At 51.1% G+C, this 23,528-nt stretch overlaps 8 protein-coding genes across 8 annotated transcripts; 5 read left to right on the top strand and 3 right to left on the bottom strand.

Annotated features, from left to right (window-relative positions):
* Positions 1-665: 665 nt before the first annotated feature.
* Positions 666-1,814, top strand: MRS44_015456 (uncharacterized protein; the record flags this gene model as incomplete). The annotated part of the gene is made up of 1 exon (XM_065619220.1): positions 666-1,814. One exon carries the CDS (start codon positions 666-668, stop codon positions 1,812-1,814), a length of 1,149 nt encoding a protein of 382 aa, XP_065475292.1.
* Positions 1,815-2,200: 386 nt separating this feature from the next.
* Positions 2,201-4,456, top strand: MRS44_015455 (uncharacterized protein; the record flags this gene model as incomplete). The annotated part of the gene is made up of 1 exon (XM_046276828.2): positions 2,201-4,456. One exon carries the CDS (start codon positions 2,201-2,203, stop codon positions 4,454-4,456), a length of 2,256 nt encoding a protein of 751 aa, XP_046130410.2.
* A 761-nt stretch (positions 4,457-5,217) lies between these two features.
* MRS44_015454 (uncharacterized protein) lies at positions 5,218-6,410 on the bottom strand (the record flags this gene model as incomplete). The annotated part of the gene is made up of 3 exons (XM_065619219.1): positions 5,218-5,277; positions 5,838-6,032; positions 6,144-6,410. The coding sequence occupies 3 exons, from the start codon at positions 6,408-6,410 to the stop codon at positions 5,218-5,220; spliced, it is 522 nt and encodes a 173-aa protein (XP_065475291.1).
* Positions 6,411-7,998: 1,588 nt separating this feature from the next.
* MRS44_015453 (uncharacterized protein) lies at positions 7,999-9,740 on the top strand (the record flags this gene model as incomplete). The annotated part of the gene is made up of 5 exons (XM_065619218.1): positions 7,999-8,105; positions 8,144-8,444; positions 8,499-8,600; positions 8,651-8,975; positions 9,022-9,740. 5 exons carry the CDS (start codon positions 7,999-8,001, stop codon positions 9,738-9,740), a joined length of 1,554 nt encoding a protein of 517 aa, XP_065475290.1.
* Positions 9,741-10,459: 719 nt separating this feature from the next.
* On the top strand, positions 10,460-12,247 carry MRS44_015452 (uncharacterized protein; the record flags this gene model as incomplete). The annotated part of the gene is made up of 1 exon (XM_046276829.2): positions 10,460-12,247. The coding sequence occupies one exon, from the start codon at positions 10,460-10,462 to the stop codon at positions 12,245-12,247; it is 1,788 nt and encodes a 595-aa protein (XP_046130413.1).
* Positions 12,248-16,090: 3,843 nt separating this feature from the next.
* MRS44_015451 (uncharacterized protein) lies at positions 16,091-16,418 on the top strand (the record flags this gene model as incomplete). Its single annotated transcript, XM_046281415.1, has 2 exons — positions 16,091-16,308; positions 16,376-16,418. 2 exons carry the CDS (start codon positions 16,091-16,093, stop codon positions 16,416-16,418), a joined length of 261 nt encoding a protein of 86 aa, XP_046130414.1.
* Positions 16,419-16,955: 537 nt separating this feature from the next.
* Positions 16,956-18,487, bottom strand: MRS44_015450 (uncharacterized protein; the record flags this gene model as incomplete). The annotated part of the gene is made up of 3 exons (XM_065619217.1): positions 16,956-18,039; positions 18,090-18,203; positions 18,264-18,487. 3 exons carry the CDS (start codon positions 18,485-18,487, stop codon positions 16,956-16,958), a joined length of 1,422 nt encoding a protein of 473 aa, XP_065475289.1.
* A 793-nt stretch (positions 18,488-19,280) lies between these two features.
* On the bottom strand, positions 19,281-23,524 carry MRS44_015449 (uncharacterized protein; the record flags this gene model as incomplete). Its single annotated transcript, XM_065619216.1, has 12 exons — positions 19,281-19,310; positions 19,368-19,636; positions 19,693-19,848; positions 19,908-20,067; positions 20,113-20,154; positions 20,200-20,580; positions 20,625-20,666; positions 20,716-21,081; positions 21,141-21,203; positions 21,252-21,520; positions 21,874-22,073; positions 22,134-23,524. The coding sequence occupies 12 exons, from the start codon at positions 23,522-23,524 to the stop codon at positions 19,281-19,283; spliced, it is 3,369 nt and encodes a 1,122-aa protein (XP_065475288.1).
* Between the last annotated feature and the right edge of the window lie 4 nt (positions 23,525-23,528).

The following is a 23,528-nucleotide window of genomic DNA, read 5'->3' as shown; positions in this document are numbered from 1 at the left end:
GTTTCGATATGAAATCATCGTCGATAAAGCTCTATAGCCTGCCCTTGTAAGCCGGCATAGATACGAAAATGCCCAAGTTTGATGACGATGCGGAGATAAGCAGCCATCCACGTTAGCATATCCACGATGCTACCGAACATAGGGAAATTAAATCAGTAATCATTAAAGTCGAATCTGGTTGGTAATCACCACGGGCACCCATGCGATTGAAACTCCGATCTACTTTGTGGTATGAGACCGTGGTTGCGGACTTTTAAACTCGGGCGGAGATTACGCCATGACGAACGATGCCCTGGCAGATCCTCTCTTGATCATCCCACAGCTCTGTTCAGCTTACGTTTTAGCGAGATAACACTTATCATACAAAAGCGATAAATAATTATTCAATTGACGTGTTTAATGGGAAACTCATTCCATTAAACCTACCTATGCTGGCAGAGACACTCGGCCACCATGCGCTGCGGAGTTTCATCTTCAACACCAAGCGCTAAACATGGCGGAGCAGTGACATTGTGGCTGGGTCAAACCACAACATCGATCGTAAGCAACGAGTTTGGAATCAATTTCCAGACTGTAATAAGCTAGAAAATTGCAAGATATAAATCGCGCCAAGCCATAAATTGCCAACATGTGGTCAATATAGGTACAGTCAAATCGACTTCACCATGGACAACAACATTCCCACTACCATGCAAGCTTGGACTTTTAGCACTTCTGGTGCTCCAGAACAGATCTTGTCATTGAATTCTTCATTGCCAATGCCTCCCAAACCTAAAGGGTCCCAAGTTCTCGTCCGAATCTCACATGCCGCCCTGTCATCTGCTGGCAAAAGCCTCATGATGGTAGTGCCGTCCGCACTTCGAAAAAACGCGATCCCAGAACTCGACTTTTCCGGATGTGTCGTCTTGGCCGGCCCTGATGTCCCTCCTAGACTTGGACCTGGAACGCCAGTCTTTGGAACAGTATCCAAGTATGCCACCGCTGTGTTGGGTCACGGGACGCTGGCAGAATACCTCCTAATCGGCTCTGAATGCATCGCTATCAAGCCTACCAACATGACATTTGCCGAGGCCGCTTGTCTAAGTGTTCTTGGCCAAGTCGCTATGGGGATGATTCAAAAAGCCCAGGTCAAGAGAGGAGATCGCATCTTAATCAATGGAGGTAGTGGAGCTGTTGGGACTGCTGCTATCCAGTTGGCGAAACATCTCGGGGCACACGTCGTTGCTGTGTGTTCGGGATCGAAAGCGGGTATTGTCAAGAGCGTTGGCGCAGACGAGGTGAGTGGTTCTTTGGTCACACATTGCAATCAAGACGAGCAACTGATGGTAAACCAGGTTGTCGACTATCGTCAAGTCAAGTCCGTCCCGGGTTTCCTGACAGAAACATATGGAAAGGGCCTGTTTGATGCCATTTTGGACACAGTTGGATCACAGGAGTTGTTCACAAAGTCACCTGGATACCTCAAGCCAGATGGAATTGTTGTCAACGTTGGTGAGGGTAATGAAGAGACAGGACAGCTTGGTTTCGTTCTCCAAGCTCTCAGAAATACTCACCAGCCTTCGTTCTTGGGCGGCATTCCCAGGAAATACATCACATTTAGTGCTCCTCTAACCGGCGCAAATGCAGAGCGGTTGGGCTCGCTTGCGGAAGAAGGGAAAATGCGCGTGTTTATTGACTCGTCATTTCATTTCAAGGATGCTCTCAAGGCAAGTCCCCCGTCCATCTCCGTGCTGTGTGAACCCACTAACATTGCAACCAGGCTTATGAGAGGTTCAACAGCCCAGATACAAGAGGAAGGGTCCTCGTGGCGATAGGAAATTTCGACCAAGTATGAAATATAGGGAGAGTGATAGATAATCGTTTGCAAGTGTTTTTAAGTAGTTGCTAGCTTGGGTTGGGGGAGGGATGGTGGGATAATGAAGACACACGTTTGGATGCCTCAACATTGTTCGTGTCAATGATTCACGCCCTATGCTGCATTTCTCGGCTTCCAATGCTCACAAATTTATCAAGCCCTATCAAAAATTCCCACTAAATCTCTAAAATGCCGGCCCTGAATCCTCTTCTCATGGAATCTGCCTTGTCAGAGCGGGTCACGTGACGGTCACACGTGTGCAAGCCACCTTCAAACCCCTCCCTTCTGCCTAGCCTCACAACCTGCCTGGAGATCCTCACGCATCTCAACACCAGAGAGCACATCATGGCTCAAGAAGTCGATTCTTCGGGCTGGAAATTTGCGCACCTCCCCAACCTGCCGATTGAAGTCTTACAGCCACTTCTCTCTTTCCTCCCCAAACAAGATGTCAAATCCGTCAGACTTGCGTCTCGCCTGCTCGCCGACAAAGCGACTCCTATCCTATTCAATAGCATCCGGATATCCACTCTCAAGGCTGATCGCGATGCCTTCTTCAAGATTGCCGACTCCCCTCACCTTGTTCGCCATGTTTGTACAGTCGTCTGGGAAGAATTGAACGGAGACCATACAAGATTCGAGGCCCAATATTGGGACCGTTCCGGGGGGTATTCACCGTTTTCTTCGGACCAATTGCCAGTCTTGGCTGGGATAGTGGCTCAGATGCGAGATCTCTTTTGGGTCACAACAAAGGGCGAGCCAGATGACTTCCAAGAGGCCTTTGCCGCTTTCCTGCCTCAGTTCATTACCGCGCTTGACAGAATGCCAAACCTCCATACCCTTGTCTCGAAGCCCATGCACGACGAACGTCAAGTACAAGCAGTTTCCTCCGGCTACCCGATAACCGCAAGAGTAATCAAACGCCTCATTCATCATGACCAAGAGAGGTGCACGTTCAACACGGGATTTCTCGCTGCTCTGGTACCAGCGCTTGTCCATATGGCAAGACAGCCCGGCAATAGGGTGACTCGGCTCCTCTTTGCTGATGAAACCACTACCAAGGAGACTGCTCTCAGATTTCTCCCGAGCGATGTGCCCTTCGCCTTTTCCAAGTTGGAATATCTCGACTTTTGCATCTCTGGCGCCGCCCCCTCCGAGTCGCAAATGAAAGGGTTCAGAGCTTGCCTCGAGGGTGCGACCAACGTATCTTATCTTCACCTTTGTCGAGAAGCTGCCTACCAGGAGGACGAAAGGTCTCCTAGGTTGTTGCAGATGATTCCAAAGCTGCCTCGTCTGACGGAAGTGCGCCTCGACGATATCATGCTTGGGGAACAGGAGACCGATTTCGTTTGGCCAGAGGAACTACTTGATGATGACAACTCGGCACTCGTGAAATTTGTTCGGCTCCATGCGAATACCCTTCGCAAACTTCGCATCACTTCCTCAAAGGTTACTAGAAGGATGCTGCTGAGTTTGCACAAATTGAACTCGTTGCAGCTGGAAAGATTCATCATTGTTCCCGGTCAAGATATGGAGGAAGACAACCCTTGGCCAACTAGTGAACGAACCATCCTGGGCTTTGTCAACAAGAGAGCCAATGGAAAGCAGCTCGAACCCGACTTTGGGCCAGATGACCAAGATCCGGTGTGTACGCATGATGCCGTTTGGGGTTTTGATGAGTGGCCGACCGCAGCGGTATTTGACACGCGACGGCGAGGATGGCGAACACGCGGCTATGAACCTCTGGAAGTAATGGATCTCGACGACGAGGCTGATGAGCGAAGAGACGAGGATGGATTCACACATGAGCTAGGCCCATGCCGAGTGCACGACCATGCCTCAGGTTTGTGGGTTGACCGCGATGGAGTCTGGTATGATCCCAGGACGGATGAGGAGATCTTGCAACCAGAGAGACGGAGCTATGAGAGCGAGCGGGAAAATGAGCACAACCCCTGGGCTGTGAAGAACGAACGAGTGTGGGACTGGGAGTTGGGTCTCCGGAGAGACCTAGGCACCGCCTCAACTGGACCATTGCACAGGTTTGCAGTTGATCGAAACGACACTTGCGAAGTACTGCCTGAGAGGATCATTGACGACGACGCATTCTCAGATGAGGATGATGAAGATGTCGATATGCGGCCATTCTACGCACGCGAAGATGATGATCACGTCATGAGACAACTCAGAAGCTCTAGGTGGGGTTGGGGTCGTGACGAAAAGGGTCGCATTTGGTACTGGGAAGTGCTTGGAAACAAAGGCCACGGCTTCCTCACCGAGAAGTGGCACTTTCGTCATCGCAACGGAGAGGAAGCCTACGGGGAAGATCCTCTTGAATTCTGGTCTGACTGGCAGGGCAGCGAGGCAGGTGATGTAGCTGAAGCTACACCCTTTGGGTGGCGTTTTGAGGCATTCGTCGACGGCTGGTCCCGTGACACGTCGAGCAGTGACCTTCCTCCCAAGGAAGAGACCGGTCAGCTCTATGGGGAGCCAGTGCTCTGGGAAGGGGATAGGGGACAGCTCGGGGTCTATACGGCGCGGTTGCCTGCGGACCTTGATATGGATGACATTTCTGAGATCACAGCTCTGCCTATGCGAACGGGCTGAGAGAATCAAGATAACCAGGTTGCCACAGAATAACTTGTCTCGGTCGGTAGCGGCGTCATGTTTGGCTAGCAGTGGCGTTAGGGGGTGAACTTGCTACTGGAAGAACGATAGAGAAGTCGATTGACCGATACTGTTTTTACTGCATGAGCCACAGAAGCTCCCTTGAGTGTCTTGAATCCCCTTTCTAGACGGCGATGGCACCAAGGGATTGGATGAGGGCGGTCGACGGGCTTGAAACGTTGATACCCCGGAGATCATGGGTCAAGGAACGGATCGCCGTCGAACTTGGGGATTTGGCCTCGCCACATGAACGTCATGTGAGCCCAAGATCTGGGGATCTGGTCCGTTAAGTCGCGAGATCTTAAACTTGAATTGCAAGTGGGGTTAGCCTCGCCGATTCTAGTCTCAAATCTGCCCCCTGAGAGTCTAAAACCCAGGAGGCCCAGGGCGCTACTGTAGGTTTTAGCGGTGACGAGCTTGATAATTGCGCCCGGTCTTTGTCTCGTTTCAAGAAATGAGTATGAAGCTCAACTTTACTCTTTCAGCTTGCTCCGTGGGCTTCTGGAACCAGTATGGTCGATGTGGCTGTGCAAGCATTATGTGAGCCACGATCCAAAACCTAATGCTTCACCGAGCACCTGGTTATAAACGGGAATGCATTGAGTATAACCTGACAGGAGTGGTTCGACCAGAACTTGACCAGCCAATACGATGGCAACTCTACTTTGTTCGGTAAGCCTAATCTGGAAGGACCAGTACGCTCACCCCTGTTTGACGCTCTCGGCGATACCGCCATCCTGAGGCGGCGATGGTTTCATAATCTATGGCACGGTGTAGGGGACTCTATCCTATTTTAGAAATAGAAATAGAGTTTCAGGGGCTACAGACGTAAGATAAGACAAGTTCCGGACGATCCGGAATATATGAGTTTTGGTCTCCGAGTAAATTATCGAACTTGGACAATACGAGGTTGATCTAACCCAAGCAGACTGTTGAATCAAGGCCGATGAGAAAAAGACTAGTTAGGAGTAACACAATTACAAAGATAACTCTTTATAGTTCATAACCAAGCTGTTCCATAGCTAAGAGTTCCAGCTCGGTCTATCCAGACGTGATACATGCCATACAATCGTCGCGTAGTGCTAGAAATTCTAGACTCTTTGGATATCGAAGCTACGTACGGCTAGTGCTCTAATCCTGTTTTAACCTGCAATTCGATGACCAGGCTCTTTCCTGACCTCGCTGCATGTGGAAGAATCCATTGTTATCTGCCTCCAGTAGCCACTCACAGGCTACTTGTCCGTCGGCCACACTTCACCAACATCCCACTTGCATATCTATTAGCTAACCGAGATGAATTGAAAAAGTCAGGTACACTTACATGCTCAACAATACAGCCGGCCTCCCACCGAAATCGGTCGATGATTTCTCCGGCGGCAGAGCTATTGTAGTTCACCCACCCCATATCGCCCCTGAAGAGCTTCCGCTGGAAGGTTATATTGGTAGACGGCCAGATGGGTGCCAAAAAGTCAAAGGCAGCTTGAGAGCCGTTCTGAGTAACGAATGGATTGTGGTTCTGTTATGCAAAGCCAAGTAAGCATTGTGTGACGGAATATACCACAGGGGCAAGATAAATTGTGTCATAGATACAAAGCTAGGAAGCCGGTTCGAATGTCTAAGCACTTACAACATAGCCCTCGGATATATACTGGAATGCCTCGGTCAAGTTCTTGGTGACAAGGAAGGCGTGAGCGAAACAACTGAACCGCTGTTGGGTTTCAAACTCGCTTGGCAGTGGATAAATCGGTACGCAAGGCGGCGGCGCGACTAAGGTCTGTCTGGTGGTAATTCCTTGGCTAAGGTGTCGAGTTGTTGCATCGTTGGGCATCGACAACGCGGAGCTGGTGGAAAACCAGATGGCAGGGATCAGCAAGACCGCTAGAAATCGAGTCATGGTGAAAGAAAAGCTATAAGTGATAGTACTGTGATAAAGTCGTCCATGGAACAACGCGGAGACCATGGCTTGATATTTATTCCGTACTCCTGACCCGCTTTATAGGGGCTGTGCATCGTACTGTCTCGACCCTTTCCTTGGATATTGAAGAGGCCAGGTCTACACCAACTATGGAAGTCATCATTAACACCAGGGACATATTGCCGTTTTCAACTGCCGGATCCCTGATAGTGTACTCAACTTCCCATTTGAGACAATGAGCCGCGCATGCGCTTATCAATTTCTATCCCACTCGGCCGCCAACCTCGAGCTTTAAGGTTTCCGTATTCTCAGTCTCAAAAACCACGCCATCGCATGATATATACCAAACAACCCAGGTTTACAAGGGCCATCAATGCATAAGGGGATATAGTGCATCAACTCAGCATAGTTCTCTCAGAAAAGGTGTTGATGTTTCGCGCCCCTTGAGCTAAGCTGGACTACCACTTGCATGGTGACAGCGAGACACTCTGCTAATACGCCAAGTCTGTCTAGTGCAGAAATCTGTTTGGTAATGACTTTGGCTTGGCATAGGTTCTACAAGGCACGGGCATGGTTGAACACCAAAGAGGGGCCGATCAACGCGTGTGAGGTCACGCAATTTAACCGCCTCGAAAAACGCCTTGGCAATGCTACTGTCAAAGTTCTTGCCCATGGGAAAATTGGCATTCTCCCAATCGACAGTATCCAAAGTTGGCGGGCTGCTGCAGGCAGTGATTCCCGCGGGATGGGAGGCCGAGTATTCCCTTCGTTGCGTGTCGTGTCAAAACTGTGAGTCCCAAATACTTTGATCGGTTATGGAAAATCCTACAAGTACTTGATCTTGGGGTGAGTGTCGGCGAAATTTGGGCAGTCGTGGTATTTTTGAACTTCCCATGAGCAGATGTAGACAGCGCTAGGCCTAGGCACGCTTGGGTTATCAACCTAGACCACAACGCACTCCCAGTCGTCTTTATGACCTGTCACGGTTGTTCCAGGCGCGCCCTAATTCACGCCATGTGAGCCCAAGACCCGGAGATCTGGTCCGCAAGTGAGATCAGCCTCGCCGATTCCAGTCTCAAATCTGCCTCCTGGCAAGAGTCTAGAACCCAGGAGGCCTTGTGCGCTAGGTCTTAGTGGTGACGGGCGTTCAATAACCATAAATTAAAGCTTCTGCGGTGACCTCTTTCGCCAATCACGGCTGTGGCCCTGGTTCAGCCCTACTAAGCGGCGTCATTTCTAACCCTCTTTGAGTAACCACAGGCGATGTCGATTAAGGGGCGGGATGCCTGGGTTTTGTTCGTGGCGGTGCGGTTTCGCTATTCTACCCAATCTCGAATCTTTTCTTGGACGTGTTCCCTAGATCGTCGCTTTTCTAGCGCTCGTTATGTGATGACTTCTGCAAGGCGTAGATAGCGCGAGTCTGGACTGACTGTGGCTTGATAAACAGGGGAAAACGTCGTTGGGATCTCCCTTCGGCTTGGCGTTTAAATTAACCATGCCCCCCCTTGTGCCCATTTTCAGTGTTCAACATTCTTGGCATTACCGTTGCATCGATCGTCCATTCGCCATGCGGTCCTCTTCATTGCCCATCCTCCTCAGCTGGATAGCACAGCACGCTGTGGCCGTGCAAATGCCCATTGACAAAGCCTGCGGCGGCGTCTACGGCATCACCCAGTGCAACTCTCAATTCTTCACGTACCCAACAACCACAGAAAGGATCCTATGCAAGTCACCCTACCGACTAACGAGGGTTACTCACCGCTGACGGGCAATAAAGGTGGTTTCGGATGGCAGTGCGGAACAAAGGTCATCACGGAGAGGATCGACGTGTGCGAGGCCGCCAAAAGAGCCCTTGGCAGCGGCGACTTTGCGAACCATGCTTCTAGGAACTGCCAGTGCTTTCCTCAGGCTATTGACCTTCCCAAGAACGGTCTCTACAAGCCTTACTATGAAGGTGCACTTATTGGATCCTTGGGCGATTACTTTTTCCGATCCATATATAGCCTTGAGAGAGTATGATCTACTAAATTGTCTCTGAGGAGCAATAATTGACTGACTGAATTGTAGTGTATTGCCGATGACGGGATTACAATCAAGACCGACCGAGCGACCATCATTCAGAACCAAATTTCTAATACACGTGGCTGGACCGTCGCTCGAGGACCAGATGTAGGCACAAGGACACAAGCCAGTCAATGTGCGTGGCTGACACACCTCAGGTTGGCATGCCCCTGTATCGCCAGCTCGCTACAGCTATGGAGCCCTGCCAGCTAGACGGCTGCGATCCTGTCAAGCTCCGCGAGTTCTTTTCGGGTTACATTAGCAATGCCGAGGGTATTACTGATAGCGAGTTTGTTCGCATGCTGAATACTTGGGTGTCCATCTTTGAGACCCTCAAGAAGCAGGTTGCTGCTGTCAAACAGGCTTCCAAGCTTGTTCAAACCCGTCTCGCCACTGTTAATGGCAAGGTCAGTTCCACCAAGGCGAGCGTGTGTAAGGGAACAGCTTGCAAGAGCCCGACTGTCACGGCGCACTTTGGCAAGAGTATGTTCAACTTGCAACCATGGCCTATACCTGCTTACATGTTTAGTCTCTACCATGCTCTCGACCGTTAAGGGCCTTGGGGCCGTCACTGGTCTCTCGGACAAAGGAACCACGAACATCCCCGGCATGATTTCACTGACAAAGAACTCCCTCTCGTACACCAAAAGTGCCGCAGAAGGATCCTACTACGCCGATCTGTTCCAGAACTTCAAGATGAGCACGCTCCGTGACTTTGCAAAGGCGTTCAAGGTGACTGAATACTTTCCCCCGGCTGTAGAAAAGATCAAGAACTCGCTGGTTCCCATTAGCGACATCAAGAAGTATGCTGCACAAGGCCGAACGGGATTGACACAGATTGACTATGTGCTTGGTGTTCAGTGGTCCAAGAACAAGGAACTCGCCAAGACTGCAGCAGGTCGAAAGGTGCGCGATGGGTTCATCAACATCCGGAAGAGCGTCAAGAACGACCTCAGGACGCCAGTGTACAACCTCATCAAGGCTATTGACGCCCTACAAATCACCCTTGACAAGCTCCCCCTGACCACAAAGAAGCTGGAGTGGAGCTTTGGTGCTGCCCCATACACCCGATGGAGCGAGCATGAGATGAAGGTCCCCTGCGCGCAGGAAAAGACACAGACCTTTACGCTCAATGGATGGCCCTCAGCTCCCTTCACGTGGACTGAGGTCACGTCTTGCGAGTGGGGACCTACCAAGATCCAGTACTCCAAGAACTTCATCCCTTATATTAAGTACCGCTTTGTTTAGTAATTCTTTTCAGGCGTTACGTAGCCCTTGCAATGTTAGACTTTCGTTTATCAAATCGCATGATCGAGATTCCCAACGCTTGAACCGGAGTTAACGTGCTAATTTGCGAAAATCTTGCATTGCTCCATGGAGTTCCCGCGGATAGTCCGCGGAGAGATGATCTTCCCCACCACCGACGCAACAGATCAAGATATTAAGATGGCCTCAGAATCCGACTCGTCGTAGATAAACGTCTAGTTGCTGACTGCATTAACCAGCTGACACACACAAGAACACACGGCCTCGCTGTTAAAACACGCCGGAGTTTGTTGTGTAACGGCCGAAATGGCCGACACGGACCCGACTCCGGAGATTTAATGGAGATGGGAGCCGTAATCTGGGCCGAGGCACAGATCCAAACCGGTTAGTAATGCAAGCTTTTTGTCAGTAGCGGCCGGGGTCCTGACCTATCACGACTCGAGCGCACCGAGTAGCCCCTGTCAAGTGGCCACCGGTGATATCATCAAGGGCCGGAATTCATGTCAAGACCCTCCGACCTTGTCGGTATCGGGAAGTCGGCGGGCCCGACAAAAGATTTTCTTTACGAGGGTGTTTTCTAGAATCTTGGCCATGCCGAGGCTCCTTTTGTTTAAATAGTTCCCGTTCCCTTGTCATGGATCTGATCTGTCCTTGGCACATCATCATAGTCGATCTCAATTCCATCCAAAGCCACTCCCACAATGGCTGAACTCGACAACATCGAAGCCCCTGCGAGGGCCAACATTCCTTACTGGCGTCTAGTCATCGACCAAGCTGGAGTCACCCCTGCCGTCGCCGAGTTCAAGTACGAAGGCTCCGGTACCGAAGAAGATCCTTACCAGGTGAAATGGATTCCCAACGACCCCCGAAACCCCATGACCTTTAGCAACTTTACAAAATGGTTCATCACAATGACCGTCGCCATCGCTACCCTCGCCGTCGCCCTCGTTTCATCGGCTTACACTGGAGGTATCCGCGAGATCATTACCGAGTACAAGATTAGCCAAGAGGTTGCGACGCTCGGAGTGTCGCTGTTCGTGCTTGGTTTTGCCATCGGTCCTCTTCTCTGGGCTCCTCTCAGCGAAATGTTTGGTCGACAGGTTCTCTTTATCGGAACATATGCCGCTCTTACCGCGTTTAACGCCGGATGCGCTGGAGCCCAGAATGCGTGGTCGCTGATCATTCTTCGTTTCTTTGCTGGTGCTTTCGGCTCGTCGCCTTTGACCAACGCCGGTGGAGCTATTGCCGACATGTTCCCCGCATCTCAACGAGGTCTGGCCATGGCCATCTTCGCTGCCGCTCCCTTCCTCGGCCCCGTCTTGGGTCCTGTTATTGGTGGTTTCCTTGGTATGAATGCTGGTTGGCGCTGGGTCATGGGCTTCCTGGCCGCCTTCTCTGGTGCTCTCTGGATCCTTGGCTCCATCCTTGTCCCCGAGACGTACGCGCCTGTTCTTCTTCGAAAGCGCGCTGCAAAGCTCTCCAAGATGACGGGCAAGGTCTACGTCAGCAAGATCGACCATGACCGTGGAAAGGTTACTCTCGCCGAGTCGTTCAAGATGGCCTTGTCGCGACCTTGGATCCTGCTCTTCAAGGAGCCCATCGTCTTGCTCCTTTCGATTTACATGGCTATTATCTACGGAACCCTCTACATGCTCTTCGCCGCATTCCCTATCGTCTACCAACAGAACCGCGGATGGAACCAGGGTGTTGGTGGCTTGTCCTTCCTTGGAATCATGGTCGGCATGCTCTTTGCCATTGCTTACACCATCCCCGCCAACAAGCGATATATCAAGATGGAGGAGAAACACGGAGGCTTTGCCCCGCCTGAAGCCCGTCTCCCTCCTTGTCTTGTCGGCTCTATTGCCCTCCCCATCGGTCTGTTCTGGTTCGCCTGGACCAACGACAAGCACGTCCACTGGATGGCCAGTATCGCCGCCGGTGTACCCTTCGGCTTCGGCATGGTCCTCGTCTTCCTCAGCGTCATGAACTACCTCATTGACGCCTACACTATCTTCGCAGCCTCTGTTTTGGCCGCCAACTCGGTCCTCCGATCCTGCTTCGGCGCTGCTTTCCCTTTGTTCACATCCTACATGTATAAGGACCTCGGAATCCACTGGGCCTCTTCCATCCCAGCCTTCCTCGCCCTGGCCTGCGTGCCCTTCCCTTTCCTGTTTTACAAGTACGGCGCATCCATCCGCGAAAAGTGCAAGTTCGCCGCCCAGTCCGCCGCCTTTATGCGCAAGCTCCAGAGCGACCAGGCTCCTCCCGCCGAGGAGACCGAAAAGGACGAGACCCGTCCTGGAGAGCAGGAAGACTTCAACGACGATGCTTCTACAGAAGTTGATGAGCCAGTCTATGCTCCTATTTCTATGGCCAGGACTCGGTCTTCGACACATACGACGCATACTCGGGCTTCTCAGAGGAGGAGATCGTATGAGGGTAACCCTTACGATATTGACCGCGTCAACACGAGGCAGTCGTTTACATAATTTGGGAGATGCCTTCAAAGTGAAAGGCCCATAAAAGTTGTTTGAGATTAGCGACATTTAATTTGATAGACTTTATTTCTTTGATATACTCCATTTGACCCCCTACCTGATGAGCGAGTGACTGTTTTGCAACTCCCTAGGCGAAGCTGATTCTCTGTCATGTCCCCGTCCGTCGGTGCTTTCGGCCAATTCACTTGCCAGTAATAAGAGTTCTATTTGGAGAAAATCATCCCAAAATCCCGGCCTTCAGGGGATCAATACGTAGTGTTGTCTCCTTTTGCCCTGCCATGTTCCCACTTCTAGTACCACGCATCCATGCCCCATCCTCCCCCTTTTTCTCTCGCACTTTACCCTATATACTTATGCGACACTGTCAACTCGTAAAGCGCATACCGAAACGCCACTTACATGTCATACACATCCGTAGGGTTTATGCAATCTCGCCAGAAAGTACGCCACAGAGACCAACTGGAGTCAATGAGCCGTCGTACGTTTGAGAAAGGACATATATGCTTGTGCAAAGGCTCAATGTATCTCTTGTGCTTGCTTTATAAATGACGAACTGTGTTGATGATATAATAACACTCATCAAAGCTAGCTTTTGCTTTGTCGGAAGACACAAAGCTGATAGCTACGACTACCCAGGCGTTGAACATCACTCTAAACAAACCCAAAGGTATCCGTGTCGAAGCTGGCTTACAGTACTAACTTCATTACGCGCTTCTATGTAGGAAAGAGGTCGGAAGAAACTATATCTTCCGGACAGGACTGTCGTGGGCTCACCAATAACGCTTCAATGCGGAGTCCAGTATTGCCTTCAAAGCCCTGTTCGGGAGACAATGCCGGAAGAGCATTAAGACATCCAGTCTCTCATCATATCGTCCTGATCCACTACGTGCCGTCACGAGACAGGAAACATGCGCGAACGATGGGGACAAGTGGTACCGTTACTCACCCGGAGATGAGCGGAGTTTTAAGGGGGATACACGAAAGTATCAGGACATGAGTGATCGACACAGGAAAAAACAGGCTTACCACGGATCTGGAGACATGGCGTTTGTGGGGTGGTACTTGGACAAGGGATCGCTCGCTGACAGCTTCTGTGTAACCTGGTTGAACGAATCCCCAGGTGAGGCCGCGACGATCAACGACTAACGAGACATTGATCGTCAAGAACTTCCATACTGTACGCCTCGTGTATGCTCTCTCTTCGTTCGGGCAGAGTGACTCAGACGCGTCGAGGTAGGCTGTGTATTCTCTCCCCTGCGCAAGCCACTGTCGGACAAGATCTCCAGAGGGAACAAGAGGGAACACCAGAGTGACATCTCTCATCTTGCTGTGCACATTTAGGTACGATCGAGATGAAAAGTCTATCATTAGCTCCCTCCCCCCTCGGTCACTGAGCACTCTCCTGATCCCCGGTCCCCTCGAGACCAACTCCGCGTGTCCCATCCATCCGAGTCAAACAAGAGACATGGCAGGCCGACTCGACTTACTTGTTTAGACATACACGTGTGTTGAGATCCCACTTGTTTAGCATAACCACGGCTGCCTGTCCGAATTAGGAGCCGTCAGCAACGCCTTGTGGGTAGAGCATCGGGAGATTATCCATTAAAGTTGAGTCTAGCCTTTCCGCCAAGGAGGCTTGACATTCTCCGAGAAGCAAACGTCTGTGGAGTCGAGAAAAGGTTGAAAGGTGGAGAGAAACGCCAACGATGAGCCGTGTCTTGGCATATCTGAATCTTGTCTGTCTTCAAGTCACGCGGGGGCTGGAGATGCATCTTCTCCCCTGCCACGGAGCTGAGTGAACTTGGGGGCGAGTAAACTTGGGCCCGAGCGTAATGTCTCATTGAAGGACCCTGACGGACTGTCGTCATGGTTCCCTCATGCTGTGCTCGTCAAGTCATCGTAACACAATGCCCCCATGCGTTTCTCTAAGTTTGGACTCAAGCATCCATCCTTCGCGTCAACTTTCAAGTGATCTAAACCCTGTTGAGCATGCGACAGAAAGCGTGCGTACAATAATAGCCTTTCACATCACAAGGTTTAGCGAAGGGGCTGAATCAACGTGTTCACGCGTTTGATTGAGAGCCCTCCCACTTGTCAGAGTTGCCAGCCGCAACCGCTGTCCATCAAACGGCCCGCCAGGGATGACGGGGGTGGCATTCTGACAGGCCAATGAGTCCCGCACGCCTCGGGCCGCTCGATCTAGATCGACAGCTCTTTTCTGCAGTCAGATTTGTCCTTTCCCCCCGACGCCAAGCTGCGAGTTCCGGGATGCCGCAAGGGAGCTTCCGGGGCGGACCGACATCCGAGCCACTTAAAGTGTTCTCAGTGAGACATTGGGGTCTGGCCTGTTGGTTTGTCCCACTGGGGAAACAGGCACTGTACAGCCTGCCATGTTAATTGTTGCCTGTTTTGACTTTCAAGGCATGAGCATCGTTTGACTGATATGCAGTGACGAACCTCGCAGCAATGTGATGTGACTCGGATGAGGGTTCCGTGCCTTGGCCGTGGCATTGCTTGAGGGTCTGTGCAACACGGAACCTGTCAAATCGAGCAGGATTTCATCCCGTCTCAAGTCGGGTGCCAGGGAGGTGGTTGTCATGTCGATCTTTCGAGATACGTGGAATGCAGGGTACAGAGATGAGGCTGTTTGTACAACGAGCTTATTACCCTGAGCTTTGACTGTAGATCATCGCTCTAGTATGTGTCGCAACACAGACTAACAACCATTAATCTGAGGGCCGTCCCGTTCCGTTCTCTTGGCCTATGAACGTTTATGCTGAGCGTAACTAGTTGAGGAAACAACACGCCAACACGTCACGCGAGTCATGCCGAGGATTCTAGACTCTCGGGTTAGAATCAAAATTCTTCGTAGAGGCCTAATGCCGCGCTCCTTTAGACTTGGCATGCGGCTGGAGGGCAATAAGGAGGGCAGGCGTTTGTTTAAGCGCACTGTCTGATGGGGCTCCGCAATGTGCTCACTCCAGAGGTGCAGCTCAATATGCGGGCGGGTTGCCAATGCTGTCATGGTGGCTTATGAGAGAACTCTGAAGATCAACACCCGAGTGCGGCTTCCGAGACAACTTGGCAAGTGAACGAACTCTCTGGCGAGTATTCCAAGTTTTGAATCAGGGCGAAACGATCGGCAAAACTTTCATGCCGTTCAACCATGGTATCGGAGAACAGGGAGGATTCATTGCTGAAAGCGATGATCAGTCAAGGTCCGAGACATGGCCCTCCAGTCAGAACCAACGCAGTTGACGCGCCGTTGCAACTCGATCTCCTGTGTACCCCTCTCGAACATGGCACAGCCTCAAGTCTCAGAGAGTAATTACCATTAGTAACCGTTGCAGAAGCGGGACTATCACATACCAGACGCTTCTTGTCTCTGCCACGTAACGTTGAGACATGACACGGACCAGAACGTTGGAGGCGTGGACGGTCAACACTGTCTGAGGGGGTTATCACATAGGAAGCGAAACAAACTTGATAGAGACCAATGATATATGTGCCTCATAGTGAGGACGGGGGAGGATCGCATCATGCCAAAGGGTGGTTGTCTGTCTTTGACGAGAACAGCACATCGCACAAGCCGTCGACACGTCGTGATACACTCAGTATGCAACATGCAGCCACTGAGGAGAGGCCAGAAGAGAGGCCGGCAGAAGCATCAGTCGAGCTGACGATACTCTCGCTTCCAAGGCTCGAAAATCTATATAAGGCCCCCTTTCCTCCTTTATCACTCACTCATCATCACTCACTCACAATCATCCTCATCCACCAAAACAACACAACAACCCTTCACTTCAGATCATCTGAACAACCACCACCACCAAAATGAAGCCCGCTACTCTTCTCGCTCTCCCCGCTCTCGCTCTCGCCGCTGCCACTCCTGCCAAGGTTGAGGAGCGTCAGCTTCCCGGCGTTCCCGTCGACCCCACCTGTATCCTCCGCATCACCGGCATCACCGGCTGTGTCCCCAGCCTCGGCGGTCTTGATCCCACCAACCCCCCCACCACGCTTCTTCTGAGCCAGCTGGTTGGCCTGGCTACCTGGTAAGTTACCATCGGCCCTGGCCTGGATGGTTGAATGACGAACCGTTGCTAAATTCTCATGGTACAGCCCTATTGGCATCATTCTCGATGTTGTTGACTGCATCCTTTAAGAGCCAGGTTAATGAACAGTGCTCATGAACATGAAATGAAGGCATGACGATGAATGGGCGGTTGGTTGGTTGGATAAAAATGTGCCTCCTGAGACAGAACTCATCCTCAATTGACAAGTATCAGGCAAACCTGAGTGCAGCCCAACAGTGACGACCTAACTCCTAGCTTGCAATTTCCATCATTGTCCTGTCAATAACATCTTAGGATTCAACCAACAATTCAAATCCTCAGCGTCTACGCTAAGATTCCATTCCCTCATCCCACTCCCTCACTTGAACCAGATCATCAGCTATCAGAATGTGCCAATAGCCTCCTTCTCTTTCCACATAGTCCAGGACAGAGCACAGTAGTTTCAGGTCACTCATTCGTTGAACCGACGGAAGGTTACACGTATCTGCCCTGTCTCTGACAAGAGTGCTGATCGCCTTTGCTATTGGCCAAGCAGTAAATGTCGCTTGAATCGTGAAGAGGTTTCTCTGTGGAGGTTCACGTGGTCAGCTTCCAGATGTAATAAACTTTTCGCTAGAAGCGTCCAATTAAGGACTTGTTCCTACCTCAGGAGACGGGTTCTCCCACACAGCTCGGACAGTGTCGGCTATTGTCTGAGCCGCAACTTGGCAGCTCCGTTCATTCTCTGCAATCATCGACGGCGAAAGATCATTTACACGCCCCTTGACAACAGCTGTTTCGTGCACCATGATCTTAATAGCGCCCAAGTTGAGCTGATTCGATAGAGAAACAGGGTCATGGACCGCAGCCTCTTTGCTTGGATTGCTCCCCATCTTTGCGGAGCATTCTTGAATCAGTTTCACCATGGCGAAGTGCCGATCCCAGTACCCCTGAGCCTGTGATTGTGACAATTCTCCGTGTTCATAAGCCCGAATTGCGAGATCTACCATGATGACACAGGCAGCGTAAGAGGAGAGTTCCTCGTCGCTCTTGGCCATATCTCGCAGAAATGGCATGTCGGTTGGTGTGAGCCCTCGATTGAGCAGCCCAGGCGACGGTAGGTTGACGTCAAACGACTTGTTTAAAAGACCAGTCAGTGAAGCATCTGCCGGGTTAATTATCATCGTACTTACTACCGCGTGACCCAGTTGACAGGGCATTCCTGATCGAGTCTTGACGTACGTCTCGAGTATGAAAAGACACCAAAATGAGCGCCTTCGCTCTTCTAACAAGACGGAATCCTCTGTTTGGGGGAGTTCCACGTGAAGACCTGGGACGATTCCGCCTGCAAGGTCTCGAGCATCCATCTTTTGAAGGTTCAAAACGCTTGCAAGTCTGATTGCTCGGCCGAGTGTCATCCAAGCCCTAGTGATCTGACTTGCCATGATCTCATATCTCAGCAAGAAGAGCAAGGCTTGGAAGATGTTGAGGTTAGCAAATTCTGCCCCATCCCCTTCCATTTCACATTCCTCCAGCAGCTTTCTCGTCATGGCATAGTATGCCTTCTGCAGATGCTGATGGGGTGATGAGATGGCCGCACTCACAAGGGCTACTGCATAACCCAAGGCGAGTAGAGGGCGGGGATGAGGTTGCATAGCAATTTCTTCTAAGAACCGATCTTGATAGAGAATTGGGAGCGAGTGATAGACGAACTCGAAGAAGAGGTGATGTCTACTGGAATGTTAGCCCCCCTTGGAGACGGCACTCGGATAATGCCTTACAAAACGGCCCATTCCTTATCAAGGGGTTCTAGCCCAAATGCCCCACGTTGTCCGTTGCCACTCGTCGTACCATCTTCCATAGGCCCTGAATCGACTGGCAGAGATCCCACCGGACTTCACTCAGTTTGTTAGTCGAGTGTCACTGGGCGCAAAAGAGAGGGGATGTTAACTCACCATTGCAGTTCAGACATGGCCGCTGCAGTCTCAGCATCGCGCATCAAATCGAATTGCCTTTGGCCAATATTCGCTGATGATGCCTCTTGAGAAAGGCTCTCTGCGTTAGGCTGTGTAAAAAGGTCGAGAAACCCTGTCGGGGCAGGAGGCTGCAGCTGGGCATCGGAGTTGATGTCGGCCAAAGGCACAAAGGATAGGAAGTCAATATTCTCTGTAAGGGGCATTAAGGGTGGTACCCCTGATCCCGCTAACGGATTTCCAGTCTCCAGGCTGCCTTGTCTGCTTGCTGATAATCTTTCTTCTGCTCTCTCTTATTCGAACGTCAGTCCTTTATCTACATCGAACCAGACGCTAGACTTGTACCTAAACGAGCCTGGAGCTCCCGAACTTGACGTGAAAGATCCGTAGGTCCAGATGAAGAGTCATAGCTGCATCTCTCGTGAAGGCGTAGACATCTCCCGCAGCTTGGTTGGACCCTATCGCATCTGACCTTGCGGTCTCGACACACCGTGCAGGCTTGTCGAACGCGCTTCGATCCCATGCCGATTACTTCTGTCCACTGGTTTATCCCATCTCAATGAAGCCTGATCAATGATTATTGGGGGGCAGAGACTGATGCTGGTGTCAAAGCAATCGACTGCTGCTGGCAAAAGAGTGTGTAAGTGGAGAGGTCGACATCTGAGGGGAGCGAAGGATCACCCTCTGCATGAGGAGATGAGTCAGCCGTCCCCACGGAGATTCCACGTGCTCTGTGGCAGAGAGAAAGACTTGGATAAGTACCTCGACATGGAATTGACATAAACTATTGAATCGATGCCCGCCATTGCTCTTCTAAAATGAACCTACTCAAGTTTTAAAAAATGAAGATAAGAACCCTTCTCTTCCAAGCACCACTACCGCCAACTTTCACTACCGACACATCCTTTTGTCCTTATATCCTATCCTCTGAGAAGCACCCCCGGCCATGGACACTCAGATGATGACACCAGTCCTCACTCAAGGCCCAAGTTTAATGCATCATTTCTGGTGGGCTCCGAGGCGGACCCTCTGCATGGGTAGATCGGTCAGTTGGATCACGGTTGATTTCGAAGAAGAAGAGCTTACTGCAAGGGGTAGAGACAACGCAAAGCTCAAGGCCGCAGTAACGAGAAACAGCAACCAGACGTTCCTAATGGCAGAAGTAATATTCATAACAACGATGGATTTCTCTGAGGGAGATAGGGTCTGGAATGCTTTGCTACTCGTCCCGGCAACAAGCTCGGCAATTTCGTCAGAAGACAAATGGGGAAGAGCCTGGCCAACCTCCTTGGTAGCGGTATTCTGGAAAACAGTGCCACAGACAGAGAGAAACAGAACCATTCCCATATTTTGTGCTATTAACGATCAGCATTTGTGATGTTAATGCTATAAATGGCCAGATGCTGCTTACCAATTGTCATGGCCGCGACAGCGTTCGCAGTATCTCTGGCTGGCACAAGGGACTGAACGACAGTAAAGCCAGTAACGATATAGCAGCCAGCCCCAACGCCGATCAAGATGTTATATCCATAGATATTGGCGTTCTTGGTGGCTTCATTAACAGTGTCTAAATAAATGATTAGCGTCGCTTATTCGGCTGATCCGTCATCGATGAAATAGACGTACGCATCAGGGCCGTTCCGATCAAGACCAGGGCACTACCAACGATATACCATGGTGAGAAGCGCGGTGTCTTCGGCAATAACACCCCGCTGACCATGCATGTTACCACCATGGCGATGATCAGTGGGAGGAGTCGGACACCAGCATCCAGAGCGCCATCTCCCTAAGAAGTTCAGTAGTGTTTTCAAGTACTTGTCACTTTACTTACACGGATGAACTGGAAGTACAGGGGAATATAATAGATGATTGTCTATAAAGGGTCAACACCGCTCACATCCCCCCGAAATTGACTCACCAGAATGACGCCGCCTGACAAGAATATTTGCAGTTGCATATTCATCACCACCGGCATCCTGAGAAAATGGGATGGCCAAAGCTGGTGTTCCTTGGAGGCGCCGGGATGGTACTTCAGCAGAACCACAAAAACAACGAGAAACACGCCTGACAAGGTCCAAAACGCAATCTCTGTCGCAGAGTGCCAGCTGTAGAGGGTGCCGCCGAAAGAGATGGCCACGATGAAGAACGCCGAGCCGGCGAGGAAGACGAAGGTCATTGGCCAGTCCATGTTTTTGAGCTTCTGTTTCGTAGACAGCTGGGGTTGCGGATTGAGCGAGGGAAAGAGGAAGAGGTACGCCGGGGCAAACACTGCTCCGACGACAAGATTGATGTAGAATCCCTAGATAATTAACAAGAGTTCAGGAGGCTCGAAGTGATACTAACCCATCTCCAAGTTGCGCTGCTTTCCGCAAATGCGCCTCCAACCTGGAACTTGATCAGCATCCACACAATCTTCAAGACGGGACCAACAAACGACAGGGCCAAGAACTGTTCCAATGCCCCAAACAACGGTGCTTCCAGCCATATACAACGCTCTCTCTTTCATCGTTGTACACACCGACACGTAGGTCAATGTCCCCGAGTACATTCCCGATCCGCCAACACCCGCGATGACTCGGCCGAGAATCATGGCATTCATGTTTGGGGCTGCACCACACAGAGCGCTCCCAATCTCGAATAGGAGGATGTTGAATAGGTAGATCTCTCGGATGGAGAATATGCCGTACACCTTACTCCAGGGCAAGACTGCCATAGTGCCGAGGGCGAAACCGGTTCCGACCCATGGTAGAAGTTCAATGGCGCCGAGGTCTTTGAGGATCGCAGGTTGGATATCGGCGACCTGAAATATTCAATTATTAATTTGGATGCCAGTACTTGCTTGGGGAAGAATTCACGTACAATAGTATTGTCCAGAGCAAAGAGGAAGGTAGTGGAGAGCATGGCCGTGTAAGAGAGAGCCCACTGCACTCGTTAGCTCGACGCAGACAATAAGATGAATGAGCTCCAAACCTTCCACCCGTGGATATCCCTTGGGCTTTTCTCGACTTCTGTCGTGGAAGAGTCTTCATTCCCCACCGTCGACACAGCCTTCTCTTCGTCCGACCGGGGCTTCGATGGATCGTGAGGCGGTACTTCAAAAGAGTGGTGCGACATGTCGAAAAGATTCAAGTTCAGGTTTTCTCGGCTGACTGCTTGCCATGTAGACAGCAGCTCAGTGACTTGTGACTTGACAAGGGGCGGGGCCGCAGAGAGCTCACAGGGGTTGTAAGTGCACTCACCTCAAGAGCTTGATAACGCACAGAATCCGACTTGACCTGGCAAAAGGGGATGAAGGGCCGATATTTAAATACCCAAGAGCATCTTCTCCATCGCTTGGAAGACGGACATCTCGGCCGATGGGCGTCGTTGATTCGTCTGATGCCTCCGCTCCGTCGGCCGAGGGCCGCCCCTGATTGGTTGGCGACATCTTCATCCCGGCCGCTTCCTCCGTGTCAACATCAGATCTGAGGGTACTTTACTGTCACTTAAGCCGTGTCAAGAGCATTATGGGCTTTACTAAATATCCGAGGTCTATTACTGCTTGATATTAAAGGATATCTACCAGATCGTTACTTGTTGCCGGAAAAAGTACCTGCCAACTCCAAGAGCTCTCCCCATCGCGGGTCTTTCTGTATCTTGATGGTTCCCTCCGGGGTCATGACTTTGTACTCGTCTGGCTTTGTCGTTCCATATTGATAGCCTGCTTCACCTCTGACGAAAGCGCACAAGTCCCGAATCCAGTCGTCCATCAGTTCACGCTCTGCGGTCGTCGGGCCGTGTGTGATAGAATAGCTATGTTTCGTCAACATCATGCCAGGGGCAAGCAAACAAAAGGATTAGAGAAAGCCTTACTTCCATATAGGTCGATCCATAGCATGGCTTACACCGAATGAAGCTGGAGCGACCTCGGTGGTGATGAATGAGAGACGGTACGCTATAAGATAACGCCAGACATTCTGAATATCAACCCCGTTCTGTACGAGATTGTTGACGAGATCCCGAGAAGGGGCTCTAACTTGGCCATCAGCGACGATGCGCCCAAACATCTGCTGCCAGTCTCGCTTGTTTTTCGTTTGAGGTAAAGAATAGTGCTTCAGGAGTCGGTCGGTCGTCTCGGGTGAATAGTAGTTGGAAATCTGCAGTCGAAGAGATGCAGGATTCGGGTCTGGTGGGTTAGTAACGGCGTATAGAGTGTCTTCATCTAGAACCTCGCCGATGAGGATCTTGAGACCGCGTTTCTTGAACTCGGCAGCAAAAGATCCGTCTCGGTAGTACTCAAAGATTCCAGGATGGATGAAGACATTATCTGTGACGGGGCGGAAAGTGTGGTTCTTCAGCTCCATGATGGTTGCACAGAGATCCTCGGAGCTAATGCCTCGTAGTTTGCGCAGTCTCTCGGACCCGTCGGCATCTGTTGGTACACCGAAATACTCGCACAGTTCATCAAACTGTTGTTCGCAATCTTCTGGGGTCTTGGGCTGCGTAGGAATAGCATTCGAGTACATGACTAACCGCCGGAAACCGTTCTGTGACTCGTTGCCTCGGAAATCATACAAGACTTGGGCAAGGACGGAATAAGCTCCGGCACTTCGTCCTGCCAAGGCAATGTTCTCTGGATCGCCGCCAAAAGCTGCGATGTTTTTGTACACCCAGTCCATGGCGAGACGTTGATCCCAAAGCCCGTAATTGCCGACAGCTTGTCCGCCAGATTCCTCTAGCAGGGCGCGACCGGCGAGGAAGCCAAAGACGTTCAGTCGGTACCCAACTGCCACAAATACGGCATTGAGTTTGCCAGTAGAGATGAGCTCTGTTGGATCCATGCTCTGCTCTTGGCTAGGGTCTCCGACCTGGAACCAGCCACCATGGAACCAGACCATTACGGGCCATTTTTGGTTGGGGATGTTGGGATCCTGAACTGGCGTCCAGATATTGAGTCGGAGGCAGTCTTCACTATAGATGTGATTGGGGACATGCTCGCTGACTGTCTTGGAGTAGTTGGCTTGAGGACACACTGGGCCAAAGACGGTAGCATCGTATGGTGCGCCGTCTGATGCCGAGTACTGGTGGTGCTTGGGGAATGGTTGAGGTTTGCGCCATCTCAAATCGCCCACAGGAGGTTGAGCATAGGGAACTCCAGCAAATCTTCGGGATTTGGAGTCAAACTGAAGCCCTTTGAGAGTTCCGGCATTATTGAGAAGGTCGACTTGACAGTCGGAAGTGGTGTAAGAGATGGAGTTGCCCATAGCG

Source organism: Fusarium solani, assembly GCF_023522795.1.
Source record: "Fusarium solani strain SB1 chromosome Unknown bctg00000011, whole genome shotgun sequence".
In the NCBI taxonomy this organism is placed as follows: Eukaryota; Fungi; Ascomycota; class Sordariomycetes; order Hypocreales; family Nectriaceae; genus Fusarium; species Fusarium solani.
This window is presented reverse-complemented; position numbering and strand designations above follow the sequence as displayed.